Source organism: Thunnus albacares, chromosome 4 (genome assembly GCF_914725855.1).
Source record: "Thunnus albacares chromosome 4, fThuAlb1.1, whole genome shotgun sequence".
Classification (NCBI taxonomy): domain Eukaryota; kingdom Metazoa; phylum Chordata; class Actinopteri; order Scombriformes; family Scombridae; genus Thunnus; species Thunnus albacares.
In genome coordinates, this window is record NC_058109.1 from 18,041,389 (window position 1) to 18,058,205 (window position 16,817).

At 38.7% G+C, this 16,817-nt stretch overlaps 3 protein-coding genes across 5 annotated transcripts; 2 read left to right on the forward strand and 1 right to left on the reverse strand.

Moving 5' to 3' along the window:
* Positions 1-302: 302 nt before the first annotated feature.
* Positions 303-6,182, reverse strand: rrp9 (ribosomal RNA processing 9, U3 small nucleolar RNA binding protein). 2 transcript variants are annotated; one of them, XM_044347766.1, is made up of 15 exons: positions 5,959-6,182; positions 5,055-5,146; positions 4,822-4,934; positions 4,658-4,725; positions 4,171-4,212; positions 3,945-4,071; positions 3,731-3,855; positions 3,529-3,621; positions 3,325-3,425; positions 3,104-3,238; positions 2,230-2,292; positions 1,972-2,117; positions 1,663-1,742; positions 1,446-1,519; positions 303-460 (listed from the first exon to the last, which is right to left on the reverse strand). In XM_044347766.1, the coding sequence occupies exons 1-15, from the start codon at positions 6,166-6,168 to the stop codon at positions 376-378; spliced, it is 1,554 nt and encodes a 517-aa protein (XP_044203701.1). In that variant the 5' UTR covers positions 6,169-6,182; the 3' UTR covers positions 303-375. The 2 variants fall into 2 exon arrangements, with proteins under 2 accessions (XP_044203701.1, XP_044203700.1); XM_044347765.1 differs by having other exon boundaries at positions 1,960-2,117.
* Positions 6,183-6,320: 138 nt separating this feature from the next.
* Positions 6,321-9,906, forward strand: LOC122980071. Of its 2 annotated transcripts, none has more exons than XM_044347774.1 (6): positions 6,321-6,618; positions 6,926-7,102; positions 7,196-7,352; positions 8,240-8,418; positions 8,642-8,870; positions 9,000-9,906. In XM_044347774.1, the coding sequence occupies exons 2-6, from the start codon at positions 6,947-6,949 to the stop codon at positions 9,182-9,184; spliced, it is 906 nt and encodes a 301-aa protein (XP_044203709.1). In that variant the 5' UTR covers positions 6,321-6,618; positions 6,926-6,946; the 3' UTR covers positions 9,185-9,906. The 2 variants fall into 2 exon arrangements, with proteins under 2 accessions (XP_044203709.1, XP_044203710.1); XM_044347775.1 differs by lacking the exon at positions 6,321-6,618 and adding an exon at positions 6,742-6,817.
* A 518-nt stretch (positions 9,907-10,424) lies between these two features.
* si:ch211-213o11.11 (probable G-protein coupled receptor) lies at positions 10,425-15,306 on the forward strand. Its single transcript, XM_044349697.1, has 2 exons — positions 10,425-10,685; positions 13,288-15,306. The coding sequence occupies exon 2, from the start codon at positions 13,394-13,396 to the stop codon at positions 14,672-14,674; it is 1,281 nt and encodes a 426-aa protein (XP_044205632.1). The 5' UTR covers positions 10,425-10,685; positions 13,288-13,393; the 3' UTR covers positions 14,675-15,306.
* The last annotated feature ends 1,511 nt before the right edge of the window (positions 15,307-16,817 follow it).

Here is a 16,817-nt window from a genome sequence, read left to right on the forward strand (position 1 = left end):
CACTTTCAGCAGCTTATTTATTAAAAAAAAAACAAAACCCAACAACAAATAAGTTTAAAAACACAAGTTTGAATCATAAGATGGTAAGAGAGCAGTCTTGGTCAGCTTGGACAAGATGTGGTAACTTCTACAAGACAGCCTCTTTTCACTTGGTCCAATCCAGACACAGCACACCAGTCATTCCTTCACTTATGTGAACAGTGCTGGTGCATTTAAAAACAAAACCACAGCTGCAAGTTTTTTTTTTTTTTTTTTTTTTTACAAATAAGACTTATGCTGATGGATAAACAAAAACATTACACTCAAAGCTTTTAAACCTTTAATTTACAAAAAAAAAAAAAGAAACGTATAAATCCACTTTTTGATCATCTTGTCTTATTCTGGATTAGGAGGTTTCCTTTTAAGAGGAATAATGTAGATCCCATTCTTGGCCTCTTTTAGTCTCCACCATCGGCCCAACCTGCAACAAACATGAACAGAGAATAAGAGGTAATGGATAGAAACAGAGATCATTACCATCACACAGAATTCAAAAGAAAATCTAAAAAACAGAAGAGAAAAAGAGATAAAAGCTTGTTTTATGATCCACTTTCTTTTGCCGCTTCAGGCTGAAATTATGTTTCAAACTGATCCAGCAACAACTAGCAGTGGTGAAGAAGTCTACATCGAAAAATCATACTAGTTATCCTTTACCAGCAGTACCTCAAACATTTGTTTACCAGTCATGTGACAAAGTGAATTAATGTCAATCAAATCAGGACAAATATCATCCTGATATTTTAAATATTGTGCAGCATCACAAATCCAAACAGATCATGTATTCAGCTGTCAAATTTGGATTCAGCTCCAGCCTGGCGTGATGAGAGTGGTTGTCGGAACTCCTATTCTGTTCCTGGAAATTATTAGAGTCACTTTAGCCTTCAGGTTATGTTCAGATTGTCGGCTCTGGTTGCTATATTTAACACCTTTAAAAATGGCCATTAAGTGAAAAAAAAAAATTAAATATGGTGTACCAGGCAGCAACTGTTTAATTAATTTTCTGGTATGGAGCAGATTTGGAGCAGAGTATCGACTGCATGCTGTAATAAATAAAAATCCCTCTTTACAAGTCACTTGTATTTTCATATATAAATCTGATAAAAGTGTAAGATTGTCTAACATCTAATACATATTACATTCCAATTTTTTTGAGCTTTCTTCAATTGACAGTTATTGTTTCACTCGTGGGCCATTTAATTTACCTAGACTATCACATGTTTCAAGAAAACTCAGATGAGGCTGCACCTGAGACAAGTGAAATGTATTTTCACCTGTGACTAAAGCTGAGATGGATTAACTCTGCCATCTAGTGGAGACTTAATGCATTGGATAATGACCCCACACTAATGTTTGACGGTTAACAGGAACTCCACGGACAGTTTCTATGGAAACATTAGTTCAGTTACCTGTGCTCCTGTCCAACTCCTGCCACCAAGAACTGACCAGAGCTCGAAAACTTCAGGCTGTTGACAAAACCGGGCTGGGAGAGAAAGTAGAGGAAGAGACGTAATGAGACACTTGGAGGAAGCAACTGTTATCTGGCAGTATTTCATTCTTAGCTGAGGAGATGTAGTAATTAAATTTGATATATTTTAAACAAAAGAGGACCAGTTTAGAGCTTACCACTGGCACACTGAACAGAGGCTCTAGCCCACGGTAATGCTGCCCACACTTCCACAGTTGCACCTGTGAGTTGTGGGAACCTGCACAGCAGAGTCATTATTAGTTTATATCATAACACAGATAAGTACAGATAAACATAAATCCACTGGTGTACTTGTGCAAGTGTGTGGGAATAAAGAAATGTGTTAATTATACTGAAGACATCTGCATTCATACACTGTGAAAAGGTTTCATTAATGTGTCCTGCACATAATAAATGTGTGTGTTATTCAAAAATTGGGTAAAGACGACTCTCACAGCCAGAGGCACCTGAGGCTACAGCATCCGAGTTGTGAAGCGCCGCTACCGAAGCTACCCAGTGAGACTGCTCCAGCCCGGCATCGCCATGGCAACCATGAGCCTGCTTCACTGTGCTGAGAGGCTTCTTCTTGTTGACACTCCAAAGAGACACGGAGCTGAGGTCGGTCAGAAAATTGAGAGAGGGCATGAAAGAGAAACATGAATGAAGCTGTGAGCACGACAAGATCCTGGAAAATATATGTTGAAAAAGTTCCAGTCATGCCTCACCCGTCATCAGCTCCTGTTATCATGTGCTCCTCGTTTATGAGTTGGATACAATCAATTGAACCCCTGGGGGGAAACGAGAATAATGAAAAAAGAATAGATGACGTTTGTCTTTCTGTAAGCTCATAGTAGCAGTATGACATATACACTGTAGATTGAATATTAGGACAAGAAATTATTGGGGTTTTTTTTGCCATGAATGGAGACTCGAATACTCACAACTATTCTCATTTCCAAAAGTTATATGCTTCATTATAAATCTTAAGCCACCTGGGGAAATCATGTTTAAAGCATTTGGACATGGAAAAAACTAAAAAGTAGAGTTACAGAAAATCCCCACAACAACAACAACAACTTTATACTTCCTTCTGTCATATTCTGGAAACCTGTACCATACAGTACAAGTCACCTGAAATAACTTTTTGTACTTTGGTTTGTATCAATATTTCTTTGTACATGCTTTATAAAGGGGTTTTTTTTGCTTTCAAGTAATAAACATAGCTTTGAAATTTGAAGATACATCATCCATATTTTTGTTGAGAAATTAATTCTACAAAGTCCATTTCAGGTTCTGCATCAATTATTACAAGCATAAATAACCTGAACCTAGACCACTAAACACAGAACATAATGATCCCTGGTTACATTACATTAAATAAACTTGCACTGATCCTTTAGATTTTTTGTTTATCACCTCATTACTTGTTTGATCATTCTTATACCCTTCACTTCTAACTCAAAAGCAAAGAAAAAAAAACTTATTAAAAAGACTTATTTCTACTTTAACTTCAGTGTGCTTATACACGGACCAACCAACACATCTGAACTCACTGGTGCCGACAAGCGAGAATACAGAATCAGACAGACAGAGACTCACTCGTGGCCGTGGAACACTAGCTGAGACTCCTCGGCGATCTTCCACACCCTCACAGTGCGGTCCCGTCCTCCTGCAGTCACACAGCGCTCACGGCTCAGGCTGTCCAGTCCTGTGATGGCGTCCTGATGCCCAAAGCTGTGGAGATTCATTTTATTCTTACATTTGAGACAAAGCCTAGTCTTGGGCAGTGAGATAAATGTTAGTTTGGGTAAGTTACTCACAGAGTTTCCACGTATGCGTTCTCGTCCACATTCCACACCTTGATTGAGCGATCATGAGAGGCGCTGTACAGATCATGGGTTCCCTTCCTGAACGAGAGACCCTGAGAAGGAAAAAGCATTTGATATTACTCACAAGAGGACCACAAGCCTGCTATCTACACAACTGTCAAGATAAAAACTGTGGGATAAAGACTGAGAACGTACCGACACAGGCCCTTTGTGTCCTGTGAATTTATATTGGTGTTTACATGTTTCTGCTTCCCAAATCATAATCAGATTGTTCATGTCTCCAGTGGCCTAAAAAGATGTTGAGAAAAGTTGATGCCGTTACACTTTTTCCAAGTCTGGTTCACATGCAACTGTGGACAATGAAATATTACTAATTTGCTTGAGGAGGAATACTCACCAAGTATTTTCCATCTGATGATATGGACATACACAGGATGTGGGCTGTATGTCCAACATGGCGATCCTCTGTACCTTTCCTTCCACCAGGTATTGTACGCAGTTTCTTCCCACTCTCAACATCCCCTGAAGATTTAAGAAAAAAAAACTGAATTGAGACAGCCAACTACGAGGAAATTTTAATACATATTTTTCTGACCTCATAATATACTAACATTTAATGATGGAGCAGTCTTTAGCAGCAGAAAAGATGAACTTGTCATCAGAACTGATCACCAGACAGGTAATTGGAAGCTTGTGTCCTCTTAACAGCCTGATCTCTGAAGGATCTGGTGGAATGAGCTAAAAGACAGATAAAAAGAAAGTCAAATCAAAGCCAGTTTGTTTATAAGACACTGAGCACGCAGCGGAGATTTAAGAGATGAAATTTCTCATACTTACATCTTTGGCAATAAGTCGCTGAAGTTTTCCTTTCTGTTCAAGCTAAGGAGAAATCACATACACAAGATCAATAACATAGACCTGTTTACAGTAACTGATCTTACATAACCATTCCAAAATAAATGACTGTCTCTAAGATCAAGTGTGCAAGGTTGGTCTTAGAAATTATGGAGACAATGAAGTCTTTAATTAAAAAACACAGGAGGGGCCCCAACGATCTCCAACAAATAGAGAGTTGGGCAGCCTCAATGTAACCTGACCTGCAACCCACCCTGTCATATATGACAAAGAAAAACAGATTATCAATATAGTTGCAGATTAATTTTCTTTGGATCAACTAATAATTGCAGCTCTAGACTACACTAAACTGTAAAAGAACAAGGGTATATGGCCACAGTGAACAGAAACAGGATTATGAAAAGTAAGGGGGGAAATGACCAAAAGTTGCATTTACTCCCTATATACTTTTTAAAAAGACACTTCTCACCACTTCTTCTTGGAGTCTTCCAGCAACTAGGTCTGTCTCAAAGGATTCTTCTTCAGCTTTATTTTCCTCTGATAGACACAAGAATGTTTAATGAATACATACAAGCATAGACTGTAATGTTAAACCTCAATGGCAATTCTCAATGGTGGATAGTAGACGCTTACCTTCTTCTTTAAGCTGTTCAAGGTAACGTTTGGCTAATCTAAGCTTCTTCTCCTGTGGGGTTTCGTCATATTCAACAACTTCATTTGATGGCCTTTTCTTGGGCTCTGTAGGACTGTATAATAACAACCACCGACAACATTTTAATCACTATAATGGGTTAGTTGTGTGCTTATAATTCAGGGCCATAAAGCCAATTATCAATGCTTAACTCTGAGTTGTATCTGAAATGTACCTCTCTGTCTCGGAGTCGCTGGAAATCTCTTCGTTGTATTTGGAGTTTGGTTTCTTGGCTTGTATTTTGCTTTTTCCAGAGTCCCCGTCATTCTGTAGCAGGAGTGAAAAAACAGGGTTTAGTAAAGACATGCAATCATTTTCCTTTAGTGTCTAAAACAAACAAAACCTGCAGGTGTTTCGGTTTAACGAGTAACCCTGTTAACACGAACAGAACAAGTAGGTGTCCTAAAAACCTATCAATATTACTTTAATCAATATATCTGTGTTTATTACCTACGCTAAACATTTACGTAACTTAAACTGTGCTCAGCAAGAAGCATTCACCTCTCGTAATGTTTCTTATAATGTGGGAAACAAAACGTGGCATAGTAATACTTTGTAGTGCAGCTATAACTTAGCCTACTTTGGGATTTTATACAGTTATCCTCAATCAGAAAGTGGCCCATATTAAACCAACTAACCTGCTTTGTCGTTGTGTACACACTTAAAGTACAGTTTGTGGCTAAATATTGTGTAAACTGTGTGGTCACAGGGCCAGTAGCCACCCTGTTTGACTAGCCTACCGTCTGTTTAACTTGTGACCCATCAATTTGGAGACTGCCACGAGATTCAGCGTTTGCTATCAAACTAACATTTGAAAAGACTGATTTCAGGAAAAATGAGTGAAGAAATGTGATGCGTCCTGTTGGCGACACCATTTAATTTTACCTAATGTAAAACGAAAAGGACATTCAATTAAAGGGAATTGAAGGCTTTCGTATTTACAACTGCCGCTGTCACCACGACAACTACATCAGTTAACACGGTCACTCGTGTTAACTTACTGAAACACCGGTAAGTAACTTAGTATTTGCCAACCTGGTGGCTAGCTAACGTGCTACCTAACAATCCAGCTCACTTACCTTTCGTTTTATCACGGCTGTACCCTTTTTGGCTAACTTGGGGTTTTCTTTTTTCTTTATGAAAAAAGACGACATGGTGAAACGCGACAGAACTGCGTTTCGAAGTAAACGGTAACCGGAGTTAAGAGTTAACGCTTCAACTTTCTCAAACCAGTCAACATTGAACCCACATGGGTGCACTGCAACCGAACTAGGAAGTTGAAGTAGCATTCGATAACAGACGCTGATTGGTTGATATCCACAACTGAAAGCATATATCCCGCCTTTTGTTAAAAGTTTGAATTTCTATTGGTCAAATCAAGAATTTGGATGAGCAGGAAACTGTACTGGGCCAAAATACTTCCCTCGGGGAAGAAGTTTTCGCATCTTTGTTCCGCACATAATTGTAAAAAATTTAAATCAAACCACACAATAATCTTTTACACATGTGCACCATACATAGCAAGAGATAAATATGGGACCTGTATTTCACACATATTTAACCACAAACGTTTTGCCCTGCTGACAAAAATTAGCCGTAATTGTATCAGGATCTATGTACTGTACTACTGCAGTAGTACTACTACTTCCTCTACTACGCAGTATTTCCATTTACTGCGCTGTCTTTGTCCTCAGTGAGAGTCGTGACAGTTTATCCCTGAAGTCGAGCTGAACGGTCAGGTGAGGCTCCTCTGAACCGTCTAACATTAAATATCATGATATTATATGATAATGTGTTGGAAGACAGTTTGTGTCACTCAGTGGCTCCAGCTGGGGGCTGGAAGGAGGGGTGGAGGAGGAGGCAGGGGGAGGGGGATGCAACGTGAACTGCAACTTTTCATTTTTATCTCACATGGCATAGTTTCGAATAAACAGTCAAGTAAGCGACTGAAAAAAAAAGTTTGACTCAAAGTTTGATTCCATCTTAAGCAGAAAAAAAAACAAGCCTTGATGTGTCAATTGATAATCAAATCTCTGCTCTCCCTAGATTATTGTTTTTTTTACACCTATGCCACCAAAGAAAGGGGCAGGAGCGTCTCCATCCCAACCCCCAGTGAAGATGATGAAGATCGGCACCGATACACAGGAGTTTGGCGGTGATCCAGCGGATGATAAGTACACGTTGGCTGAAGAGTCCAGTTACTCACCTTTTCCCAAAAACGAGGTGAGAGATTTTACTAACTGTGCAAAAAAAAAAAAAATGTTGTTTCCATTCCACATATGCCAATTGTTCACCCGATATCCTCTCACTTGGCAGCACGAAACCATTGATTTTGATGAAGAAAATGTTGCAAGTCCAGGTATCAGAACAGACACCATCAGTCTCCTCATGAAAATAGAGCAACTGCAGGCGCAACTCAAATATGAACGCAGATGTCGAATTTTGGCCGAGAGAGAGCTGAGAGAGCTGAAAGGTGGGTGGAAAGATGATTCATTTATTAATTGATATGCTTGAAGAAAATAACTGTCAAGACCACTCAGTCTAAAAACTGTATGTGATTCATTTTTAACAGAGCCTTAGGGGTTGTAGCTACCACTGAGGTCATGTCCTCTGACACATTCCTGAAAACTTGGGGAGCAGATTTAATGAAAGTAAAGAGGAGTTACATTCTAGGAATAAACAGTTAAATAACAAACAATACTAATATAGGGAAAATAGAGACCATGTTAAAGTCCAATTAAATAATTCTAATTAATTGCTAACGTGACGTAGACAGTCTTTTATCCAGTGCACAGCAGGTCAGCTGATCATGCAAAAATATGACATTTGTCTCCAGTGGTGTATTTAATTTAACATATTTAGAAAATGAAGTCCCCAATAATTTATAAATAATGAATTAACGTTTATCTGAATTTAAATTGAGCTTTTTCTTTTTCTTCTAAGGACATTCCTTTATAACTCAGTGCATTTACATAGTTTTTTCAAAGGAAACTTCAGGGGAAATTATTGGGAAATTACAGGTTCAGGGAAAAAAAAAGTGTTACCACATTAAAGAAAAGGGGGTTTAGTATTCTACACCAAATGTATAACCTATAAAAAGTGTAGAGAAGGCTTTGAAATAACATTTAATTAAACAGTTAGATAAAAAATAAAATGTGACAGTTACTGACGTGTAGAGTGTTGAAGGTGTGGGAGGGTTGTCCTGGGGGACTTTGGACTCATGAACTCAGTATTTCTAAAATCCTGGCTACAGCCCTGAGCCTAGTCTGTAAACATCATCATCATAAATCATTTTAACCATTTTATGAATATACCTGCTACTGTTTCAGCATTTCTAAAGTAATTTGACCCTTTGTGCAGAGATGAACACTCTCATGATGCAGATGAGGCACACGGCGCATGAACTGCGAGTCACTCTTGATCACGTTCTCCAAGGAGGTGACGCGGCAGTTGCACCGCAGAACTCTCAAGACGATGCATCTATCTCTTTCCTGGCAGAGCCTGATGCAGAGATGAGAGCGGTTCATAATATCCCAGAGGTCAGGGCTCATATATCTTCTGTGTCTTCTAATAACTGCTCAATTTTGGAAAGATTTCTCAGTTGACTTAAATTTTGTTATCCTAGGAGTTTTATGTCCGTTCCAAGCTTGTTTTTAAGCTCAGGTTCACCAGTAGTAGACAATTTTATAAACGTATTGTCATATCCAGACATGAATGCATCTTAAAATGTTTGGAGCTAACATATTTCTTATTTGCCCTCAGGATGATCACAACTTCCTGTATCTCTCTGAGAACCTTCGAGTACCAAAAAATCTTTATGAGCGCATCGCAGAGATCGCAGACTACAAGAAGTACACTTCCGCGCTGCTGATGATGCTTTTTGACAGAGAAACTTTGGCCACACACTCTCTGCAGGGCCGGAGGAACAGTTTTACTGGAGAAGATTGCCACAAGCCTCAACTCCCACCTGATATCTTGAGAAGCATTATTGGTAAGATATAGAGAACAGCATTAATATTATTACATTTGAAGCACACAGACCTTCTTTGCTGCAGCTCATGACTTCTGACTTTGATCATGCAAAATGGACATAACAACTTAATCATGTGTCTTCTTTCAGATCATGTGTCAGACAAGTTTGGTGTAGATGGCAGTCAAATAAAAACTGCAATCCGGACGAAGTTAAATAATGAGGACAAATTATTGAAGAAGAGACTGGGGTTGGGTAAAGCTGAAAACAAATCTATTCTTGATCAAAACTTTTGCCAAGATGCTTCACTCCTTCCAGAAAATTCAGCGATATGAAAGGAGTCTCAGTGTAAAGCCTTTTGAGTCTGGGAAAGTTTATTTTTGCCTTTGTCTGTTGTTCACCAGTATAACATGACTGATAGAAATGTGTGACAGGTTGCCTTTTTTAATCCACGTGTAGTTTATTCAGTATAGAAATCTAGTGCTTGAACTCAGTTGTTGTTTAACACTTTTTAGAACTCTACTTTTTTTTTACTTTGACAACTCCTGTTGTTTCTCATATGTAAGAAAAGTGTCTAAATTGAGTTTAACCTGGTGACCAGACCAAGCAGTTGAACAGCACTATAAAATGTCACGTGTGTAGTCGGCGAAGGTTAAAAACAACGGTGTTTTTATTTAAGTTAACTTACTGTGTTTGAGGTAGTAAGTGTAAGTTCACAGGTTTGTGAAGTTGTTCTCTGTCAAGCATTCAATCAACTGGCCTTTGTGTGTGTATGTGTGTGTGTGTGTGTGTGTGTGTGTGTGTGTGTGTGTGTGTGTGTGTGTGTGTGTGTGTGAAAGTAGGACAATTGAAAATGTTTGAAAAATAAGGATGTAATTTGTTGTTCATGACAAATTGTACATTTCACTAAGTGATGTGTTTCTAGAATAGTTTATTTTTTTCTGTTTTTTCAAAATATGTTGTAAGTGATAATCAATCTTCCTGCTTCCACAACATCTCTTACATCACTTCTTTGTTGTGCTTCATTACGTAAGGGCCAATAAACATTAGGAACTGATATCCCTCTGTTTTCTTTACTCGGACCCTCTCTTACATCAGCACAATAAAGTACAGTATATGCTCTCATGGGAATACAGTTTTGTTTTCCCAACAACCAACAGATGTCAGCACTGAGCTCTATTTTTATGCTCTTCTGCAAGTGCTATAGAACCGCTGTAATATAAAGGTGTTAAAATCAAAAAACAAAGTAACTCAAATCAAAGAAAAACTGAATGAATTGAGCAAATTCAACTAATACATCAGTGTCTGGAGGAGAGAATAGAGGAGCATTTATAAAGGCAGAGGCACAGTGGACAGTGTGTGACAGTCACTGCCACATACTGACTGATAAAAGAGTATGTGTTTGTGTGACATGGTTAATGTCAGTGGGTGGCGGTTTGATAGAGTCATCTTCTCTTGAAAGATGTTATTTGAACAATCAGCTATTGCCGGCTCCTCCCCCTCCTTTCCCTCAAGCCAGCTGTTCTGTCTCAGTGGACTCACCAGCACATCACCTCTCTCTGTTAGTATCAGCCCTCCCCGGGGTCCTCTTCTGAGGCTCGTCCATGTGTCTTTGGGAAATATACGGTTTGCAACACGGCACCACAGTTCTTGATAGAGCCATCAAAGTTGGACCGGAACTCTTATTAACTCTGGTAACAACACCTGAGCACTGAGTTTGATGCTTTTCAAGGACTGAGTCATCAACATGCTTTGGAAGTACTGTACTCAAGAAGACTCAGAGGAACACTTTTTGGAGAAGCCACTGCCAGTTTTCAAAATGAAAAGAGTTGCCTGGTAAGCTTTTTTTTAAATTGGTTATCCTGGGTTAAATGAGTGGTTATGCAGTAAGAAGACGATCTTTCTGTTTATATCCAGCTCTGATGGTTGTCAGTGGAGATCATGTACAAAGGAATATAAATGCTGTTAATATATATACATGTATGTTTGGGAATCACAGTAAAATAAATAAGAGGCCTGAGAATTATTAACAAAATACTGAGATACCAGTATTTTGGAATGTGGGACCAAAATTTAAGGTCAGTGTTACAAATCATACCTTGGTGTACACAATCAGAATGGCAGGCGCAAATGATTTTAAAAAAATCTAAATCCCTAAAATTATTTCATCTGTAAAAACATATTGTAGGCAGGCTCAGCTTGTTCAATGACTAAAACAGAGTGTACATTTGTTTGTTTCACTGTAATAAGAATGCATAGACGTGACCCACAAGTTCCATTTTCCATTCCAAAGCAAAAAACAAAGAGTTTCAACTTTTAACTTTAGAGATAACAAACTAGACAAAAAAAAGTGTTGTATACAACAGTGATTCTTCAACTCATCATACATGGAGTGATACTAACATATTTGCTGTACTTGGATAGGATCAGGCCTGGTATTTTCTCACTGGACTCTAGTACTACTGTACAATACCAGCATATTTACATCAAAATGTTGCTGTATAAAATAATGGAAATATACTGCAATTCATCCAATATGCTTTTTTTTATTCTTCAGTGTAATTGTGGCTAATACATATCTAGATTCACGCAATTCACATTGCAATTTCATATGTTTAATTTACTACATCACAATTGCATATTTAGTAGCTGAAAAGGATCAAATCTTTAATGCCTACTTCTTTTTTTTAATATAAAATGAAAGGTGATCAACTGCAATATATCAACACAAAGTTGGTTATTAACAATAAAAAATAAGAAGGTCATCACAAAGGATGGGATTAAGGGGTTTCCCTGTATGGAAATTCACTGTACAGCTTTATGAGGGATTAAAAGACCGGCACAATTCCCTCTTCCTGGTGATAATGTAGAAAATGACTTGCTGTTTTTTTCCACTTGAAAACATACCAGCAAAGAGAAACTCCAACAGAGGCTAATCTAAAAATACATTGCAATTTTTTTATAATGAATTAAGCTTTTAGAGAATTCAATTAAGCGCAGTGACTAGTGGCTGAAAATGACCATCCCATTTTAGAGGTAAAACGTGGACTTCAAGGATGTAACATATGCTGTGCTGCAACTGGAACATGATGAAAATAAGGACACCCTTACATAATACCTATGCAGAATGTACATTCACTAGTCCTTCCTGGGGATAAATCTCGCTGCAAACGTGGCATGCCAATAGCTGTCCACCAGAGAAGATTACGGCAGGGGAGAGCATCAGTGGATCACTGGCAGCGAGCAAGCGCATGTATTTAGGACACAGCATCCTCCACAGTAAAAACCTAATTATGAGCACAAGATGGGTAGATACATATATGCAGAAGCACATTTCAGGACAACACAAAGAGGAGGAAATAATGTGTATGCATTGAAATAAGGATGTTTTAATTTAATTTTTCGCATTTCACTACTGATATTTGCTGCTATTTATTCAATAAAAATTTACAGTATGTATGCAATACATATTCAGTCAATGCTTGCCAGTTGTTTTCTGTAAAAAACTGCCCAGCGATCGAGGGTCAGACCTCTCCTGGTAAGAGGTTTACTCTTTGATGGTGCAGTGCAGGGTGACACTGAACACATACTAATCAATGCAGCTGGTTCCCTGCAGCTGGGCTAAAACAAGCACACTCATTATCTTTCATTTCAAAAGGATGGGGACGGATGGAGGAGAGACAGGGTGTCCTCCATAAATTATTCCTATTGAGCATGTCCCTCCCTCACTAAGAGAGAGAGAGAGAGCATCTCTTCTTAAATATTCCCACAGATGTGAACAGTTATTGATTAACTTGCCAATACCTTTAAGGTATGTGTTCTCTTGAGGGTTATGACTCTGTATGAAGATCTATGATTATACGTACACATTTGATATCAGTCATTATTGGTGAAGTGAATAATTAAGAATAAAGAGTACTGTATGAATTAGGTATTAATTAATTTCTGTTTTGATACATTAGTGAGTATTATGTGTGCCTTTATAATTACCATTAAACTGGACTGGACAATAAGTTTACCTGAAAAAGCAGTTGTTTAATGTCTTCTGTGGCTCTGGGGGATCTGAGACAGTAACCTTATCATAGTAATGTCAGCTTGGACACGGAAACAACATTACAAACTTGAGGAGTGGGATTTGAAAGATGTAGAGGAAGAAAGGAATATTATTAGTGTTGCTGCAGTATGGGAAATGTAGGATCTTGAAGCTTGACCCATACTAGAGACTAAAAGTCAGGATATCTGGGCCTCTGCTCAACTTCATGGAAGTACAATACTACATTGATGAAGTAACATTGCTAGTTATAACTTTGAGCATCTGTCATGGCTGTTTTATTGTCTTCAGCAGTGTCTTTAAAGATTCAATGCAGTCTTTACTGAACATAATTTGCCATAAATGTTAAGTGTCCTGTTTTAATTGACTCTATTTTCTTCAACACAGGAGTCAAGAATATTTCTTTTGATGTCTGATGGATCCTTCGGCTGATAGCTGAACAATTGTGGGGTCTGGAATACAGATGTGCACTTTGAGACCTTTACTATGAATAATGGAGGAAAACAGTTCATCTTTGACTCCAGAGTACAATGACAGCACCTCCATTTGGGCACCGATGCCCTCAGCTCCCAGCAGACAGCTGGGCAACCTTCCCAACCCGCAGACACGCTTCAAGGACGTGACAGGGATATTTTTCATGGTGACCCTGAATGTTCTGGCAGTTCTAGCCAACACCGCTGTTCTGGTGGTTGTAATAAAAGCCCCTCATCTCAGGAAATTTGCCTTTGTGTGCCACCTGTGTGCGGTGGATCTGTTATGTGCCATCTTGCTCATGCCTCTCGGGATTGTGTCAAGCTCCCCGTACTTTGCTGGCGTGGTGTTCACTATGCTGGAGTGCCAGGTCTATGTCTTCCTCAATGTAATTCTCATAGCTGCCTCTATCTTTACCATCACAGCCATCAGTGTGGAGCGTTACTACTACATTGTCCACCCCATGCGCTATGAGGTGAAGATGACGCTGAAGCTGACTGCAGGCGTCATGGTGACGGTGTGGGTGGCCTCCTCCGTGCTGGGGTTGTCCACTGTATTTGGGTGGCCATCATACGGCAGCCTGAGCTCCATCAGTGCTGCTCACTGCTCGCTGCATTGGAGCCACAGTGACCACAGACGGATCTTCTCTGTCTTCTTTAGTGTCACCTGTTTCTGCCTGCCTGCAGTTGTGATTTTTGCTGTCTATTGTAATGTATATAAGGTGGCTCGTGTAGCTGCCCGGCAACATGGACCTTTGCCCTCTTGGACAAACAGCCAACCGAAGCACCGCTCTGACTCAATAAACAGCCAGACTACCATCATTACAACCCGCAACGCCCCACGCAGGACTGTACGTGACCGGCCTTTTGGAGGAGGTAAAGCCGCACTCACTCTGGTGGTTATTGTTGGCCAGTTTCTGATCTGCTGGCTGCCTTACTTTGCCTTCCACCTCCATCTGACAATAGATGCAACCCCCAAGATTCCTGATGACTTGGAGGAAACAGTCACCTGGCTAGCATATTCCTCCTTTGCTATCAACCCATTTTTCTATGGGCTTCTTAACCGGCAGATCAGGGAGGAGCTTTGTAAACTCAGACGCTGCTACTCAGCCAGGCCAGTGGAGCTGGCTGTCTCCAGCCATGAGGGCTCAGGTCATGAGAACTTCTTGCAGTTCCTCCATAGGACCAGCTGCACAGTAGAGACGCACGCAAGCTTTGCTACATCCAGTCCCAGAAGCACTCTGGATCAAACGGGGCAGACTGGTTTCAGGATACCAGGGCAGATCCCAGAGGAGTTCAGTTAGATATACCTCACTGTTGTGCCACTGGATTAATAGCCTGCAAGATTATTACAGCAACAAGTGATCCATGGGGGTTAACAGTACTTGATGGCTGTCTGCAATATGTCTGTAAACTGTATTTGCATACAGTAAAAGCTAAGAAAATAGCATCAAGAATAAACACTCAGTTTTTGTCTTTGAAACTTGACATACATTTTTCCTTTTATTCAAATATTACACTTAAAGATGTACTTGAACAGAGTGCTAATGGTGTTAAATTATTGTTACTTTATTTGTGGTAAAACTAGCGGTGATACAGTTACTAATCTCATAAGGAACACTTTATAGCTACTAAAGCAAAGTTACTTTTCATCAGCAATTGGTACATCAGCATTATTAAAGAGGAATGAGCATACATTTGATGTTATACTTGAATAGTAATGATGAAAGTATATCATGACAGTATATCTGGTAAACACATATGAATATCTCAGAGAGAATTAATTTCTAATCCACTGATAGTGATAATGACAATGAATTCTTACATTATCTGTAAGTTCTGGAGACTATTGTTTTATAGGATATATCAATACAGCAGCAATATTCTTTGTATGAGTAATTATCACACAATTCAATGTTGTTATGTTGCAGTGACTTAATTTATTGTACTCAAAGAAGAGACACATCACTTTTTGTCCAAGAAGTTGTTGTTTCCTATTGCTTTAATTGTGCAAATAAATACAGATCTTTTTTGGTCATCTATGTAAATCATAATTAGTAAGCAGTGAGTCCTACTGTAGTGTTCATCACTAGTAAGCCATATGTACACAGTAGATTTAAATATATCCTCTGGGCAGGGCAGTTAAAAAATTATATAATGGGTCATTCAAAAGTGTCATCAAAAATGTAATATCTTCTGAAAGCAGAGAATAATACACAACTCTCTGTTTAGTCATAATTATTAATTAATTTTAAAGGGACAGCCAAAGGATGATCAGACTGTCCTGTAACCATGAGATCAACAGCCGGCCTCCCCATTAAAAGTCCATCACGTGTCCTGCAAAGTATGCTTGAGCTCACTCACTGTAAGTTGCTTTGGATAAGTGTGCCAGCTACATGCTTTAAAATGTAAAAGAGAAATTTCCATCTCTTACAGGGCACTAAAAAAAGCATCAGTAATATGGTACATGCATTTGCACTTTTTTCTGTGCTTTTACCTCTATGACCTCTATGTGTCTATTTATTAAAAAGCCTAACACTGAACCCGGTCAGCACATGGTTATATAAGGAGAAAATACCATTTCATAACAGCTGAAGTGGTTGTCTCTAATACCCTCTTAATATGTGTACACTGGCAGATAAACCATACAGTTATCTGTGAATATGACCTACTTGTCAAATACTGTAGACATAAATTATGGGTTATGCAGTTTATTTTTACTAAACCAAATGAATCCTTAATATTCTACATGTATCGATCAATTAAGTCAATTTTATGAACGTGAAGGTCTCCCACACAGATTAGACTTAAAGGATAACATCAAATAGACGCGCTGGTAACTGTAAATACCACCCAGAGATAAACATAAATCAGTAAACAAATAAATAAATTAAATAGAGAGACGTGTAAAAATAACCCCTGCCTTGCTTGTTGCTGAGATATACTGTAACAATTGGGAGGAGTGACAAATGTTCGAGACAGCGTACTGACAGGCAGGGGAAAAATCATCCTACACACATACACACACATACTGAAATCCAAAAACACAAGTAATTCATAGACACTGAGTCAGATTTGTTAAAAGCAAGATAACACTGTGCCATTTTATGGTCTCAAACTGTAAACACATTCATGTAACTGCTGCAAAGTGCAAGCGCAACATTCATAATAGACAGCAAAGCCAATATAATAAAATATAGTCAAGTACAAGCAGTGATTTATTGGGAATGTCAACACACATACACACCCTAATACAAGGGTTAATGTACCTTCTGCATTTCAACGTACAAAAATTACATAACACTTGATTAGAAGTTTGCTGTAAACAGATTCTGTACACATACAATTACACCCACGTAAATCTACACACTCAAATAGTCACATATACACAGATATGCCTTATCATTGTCATTACAATAATCTAAAATGTGTTATTTAAAAGGAATA

What these genes read in the sequence shown, in the direction of transcription:
- rrp9 (XM_044347765.1), bottom strand. Translation starts at nt 6,168, where the DNA reads ATGCTACTTCAACTTCCTAGTTCGGTTGCAGTGCACCCATGTGGGTTC. An exon ending in AGCGACTCCGAGACAGAGAG is followed by an intron (nt 4,935 to 5,054) that starts GTACATTTCAGA and finishes GTTATTATACAG; the next exon opens with TCCTACAGAGCCCAAGAAAA. An exon ending in AGCGACTTATTGCCAAAGAT is followed by an intron (nt 4,072 to 4,170) that starts GTAAGTATGAGA and finishes TCTGTCTTTTAG; the next exon opens with CTCATTCCACCAGATCCTTC.
- si:ch211-213o11.11 (XM_044349697.1), top strand. Translation starts at nt 13,394, where the DNA reads ATGGAGGAAAACAGTTCATCTTTGACTCCAGAGTACAATGACAGCACC.
- LOC122980071 (XM_044347774.1), top strand. Translation starts at nt 6,947, where the DNA reads ATGCCACCAAAGAAAGGGGCAGGAGCGTCTCCATCCCAACCCCCAGTG. An exon ending in AGAGCTGAGAGAGCTGAAAG is followed by an intron (nt 7,353 to 8,239) that starts GTGGGTGGAAAG and finishes CCCTTTGTGCAG; the next exon opens with AGATGAACACTCTCATGATG. An exon ending in CGGTTCATAATATCCCAGAG is followed by an intron (nt 8,419 to 8,641) that starts GTCAGGGCTCAT and finishes ATTTGCCCTCAG; the next exon opens with GATGATCACAACTTCCTGTA.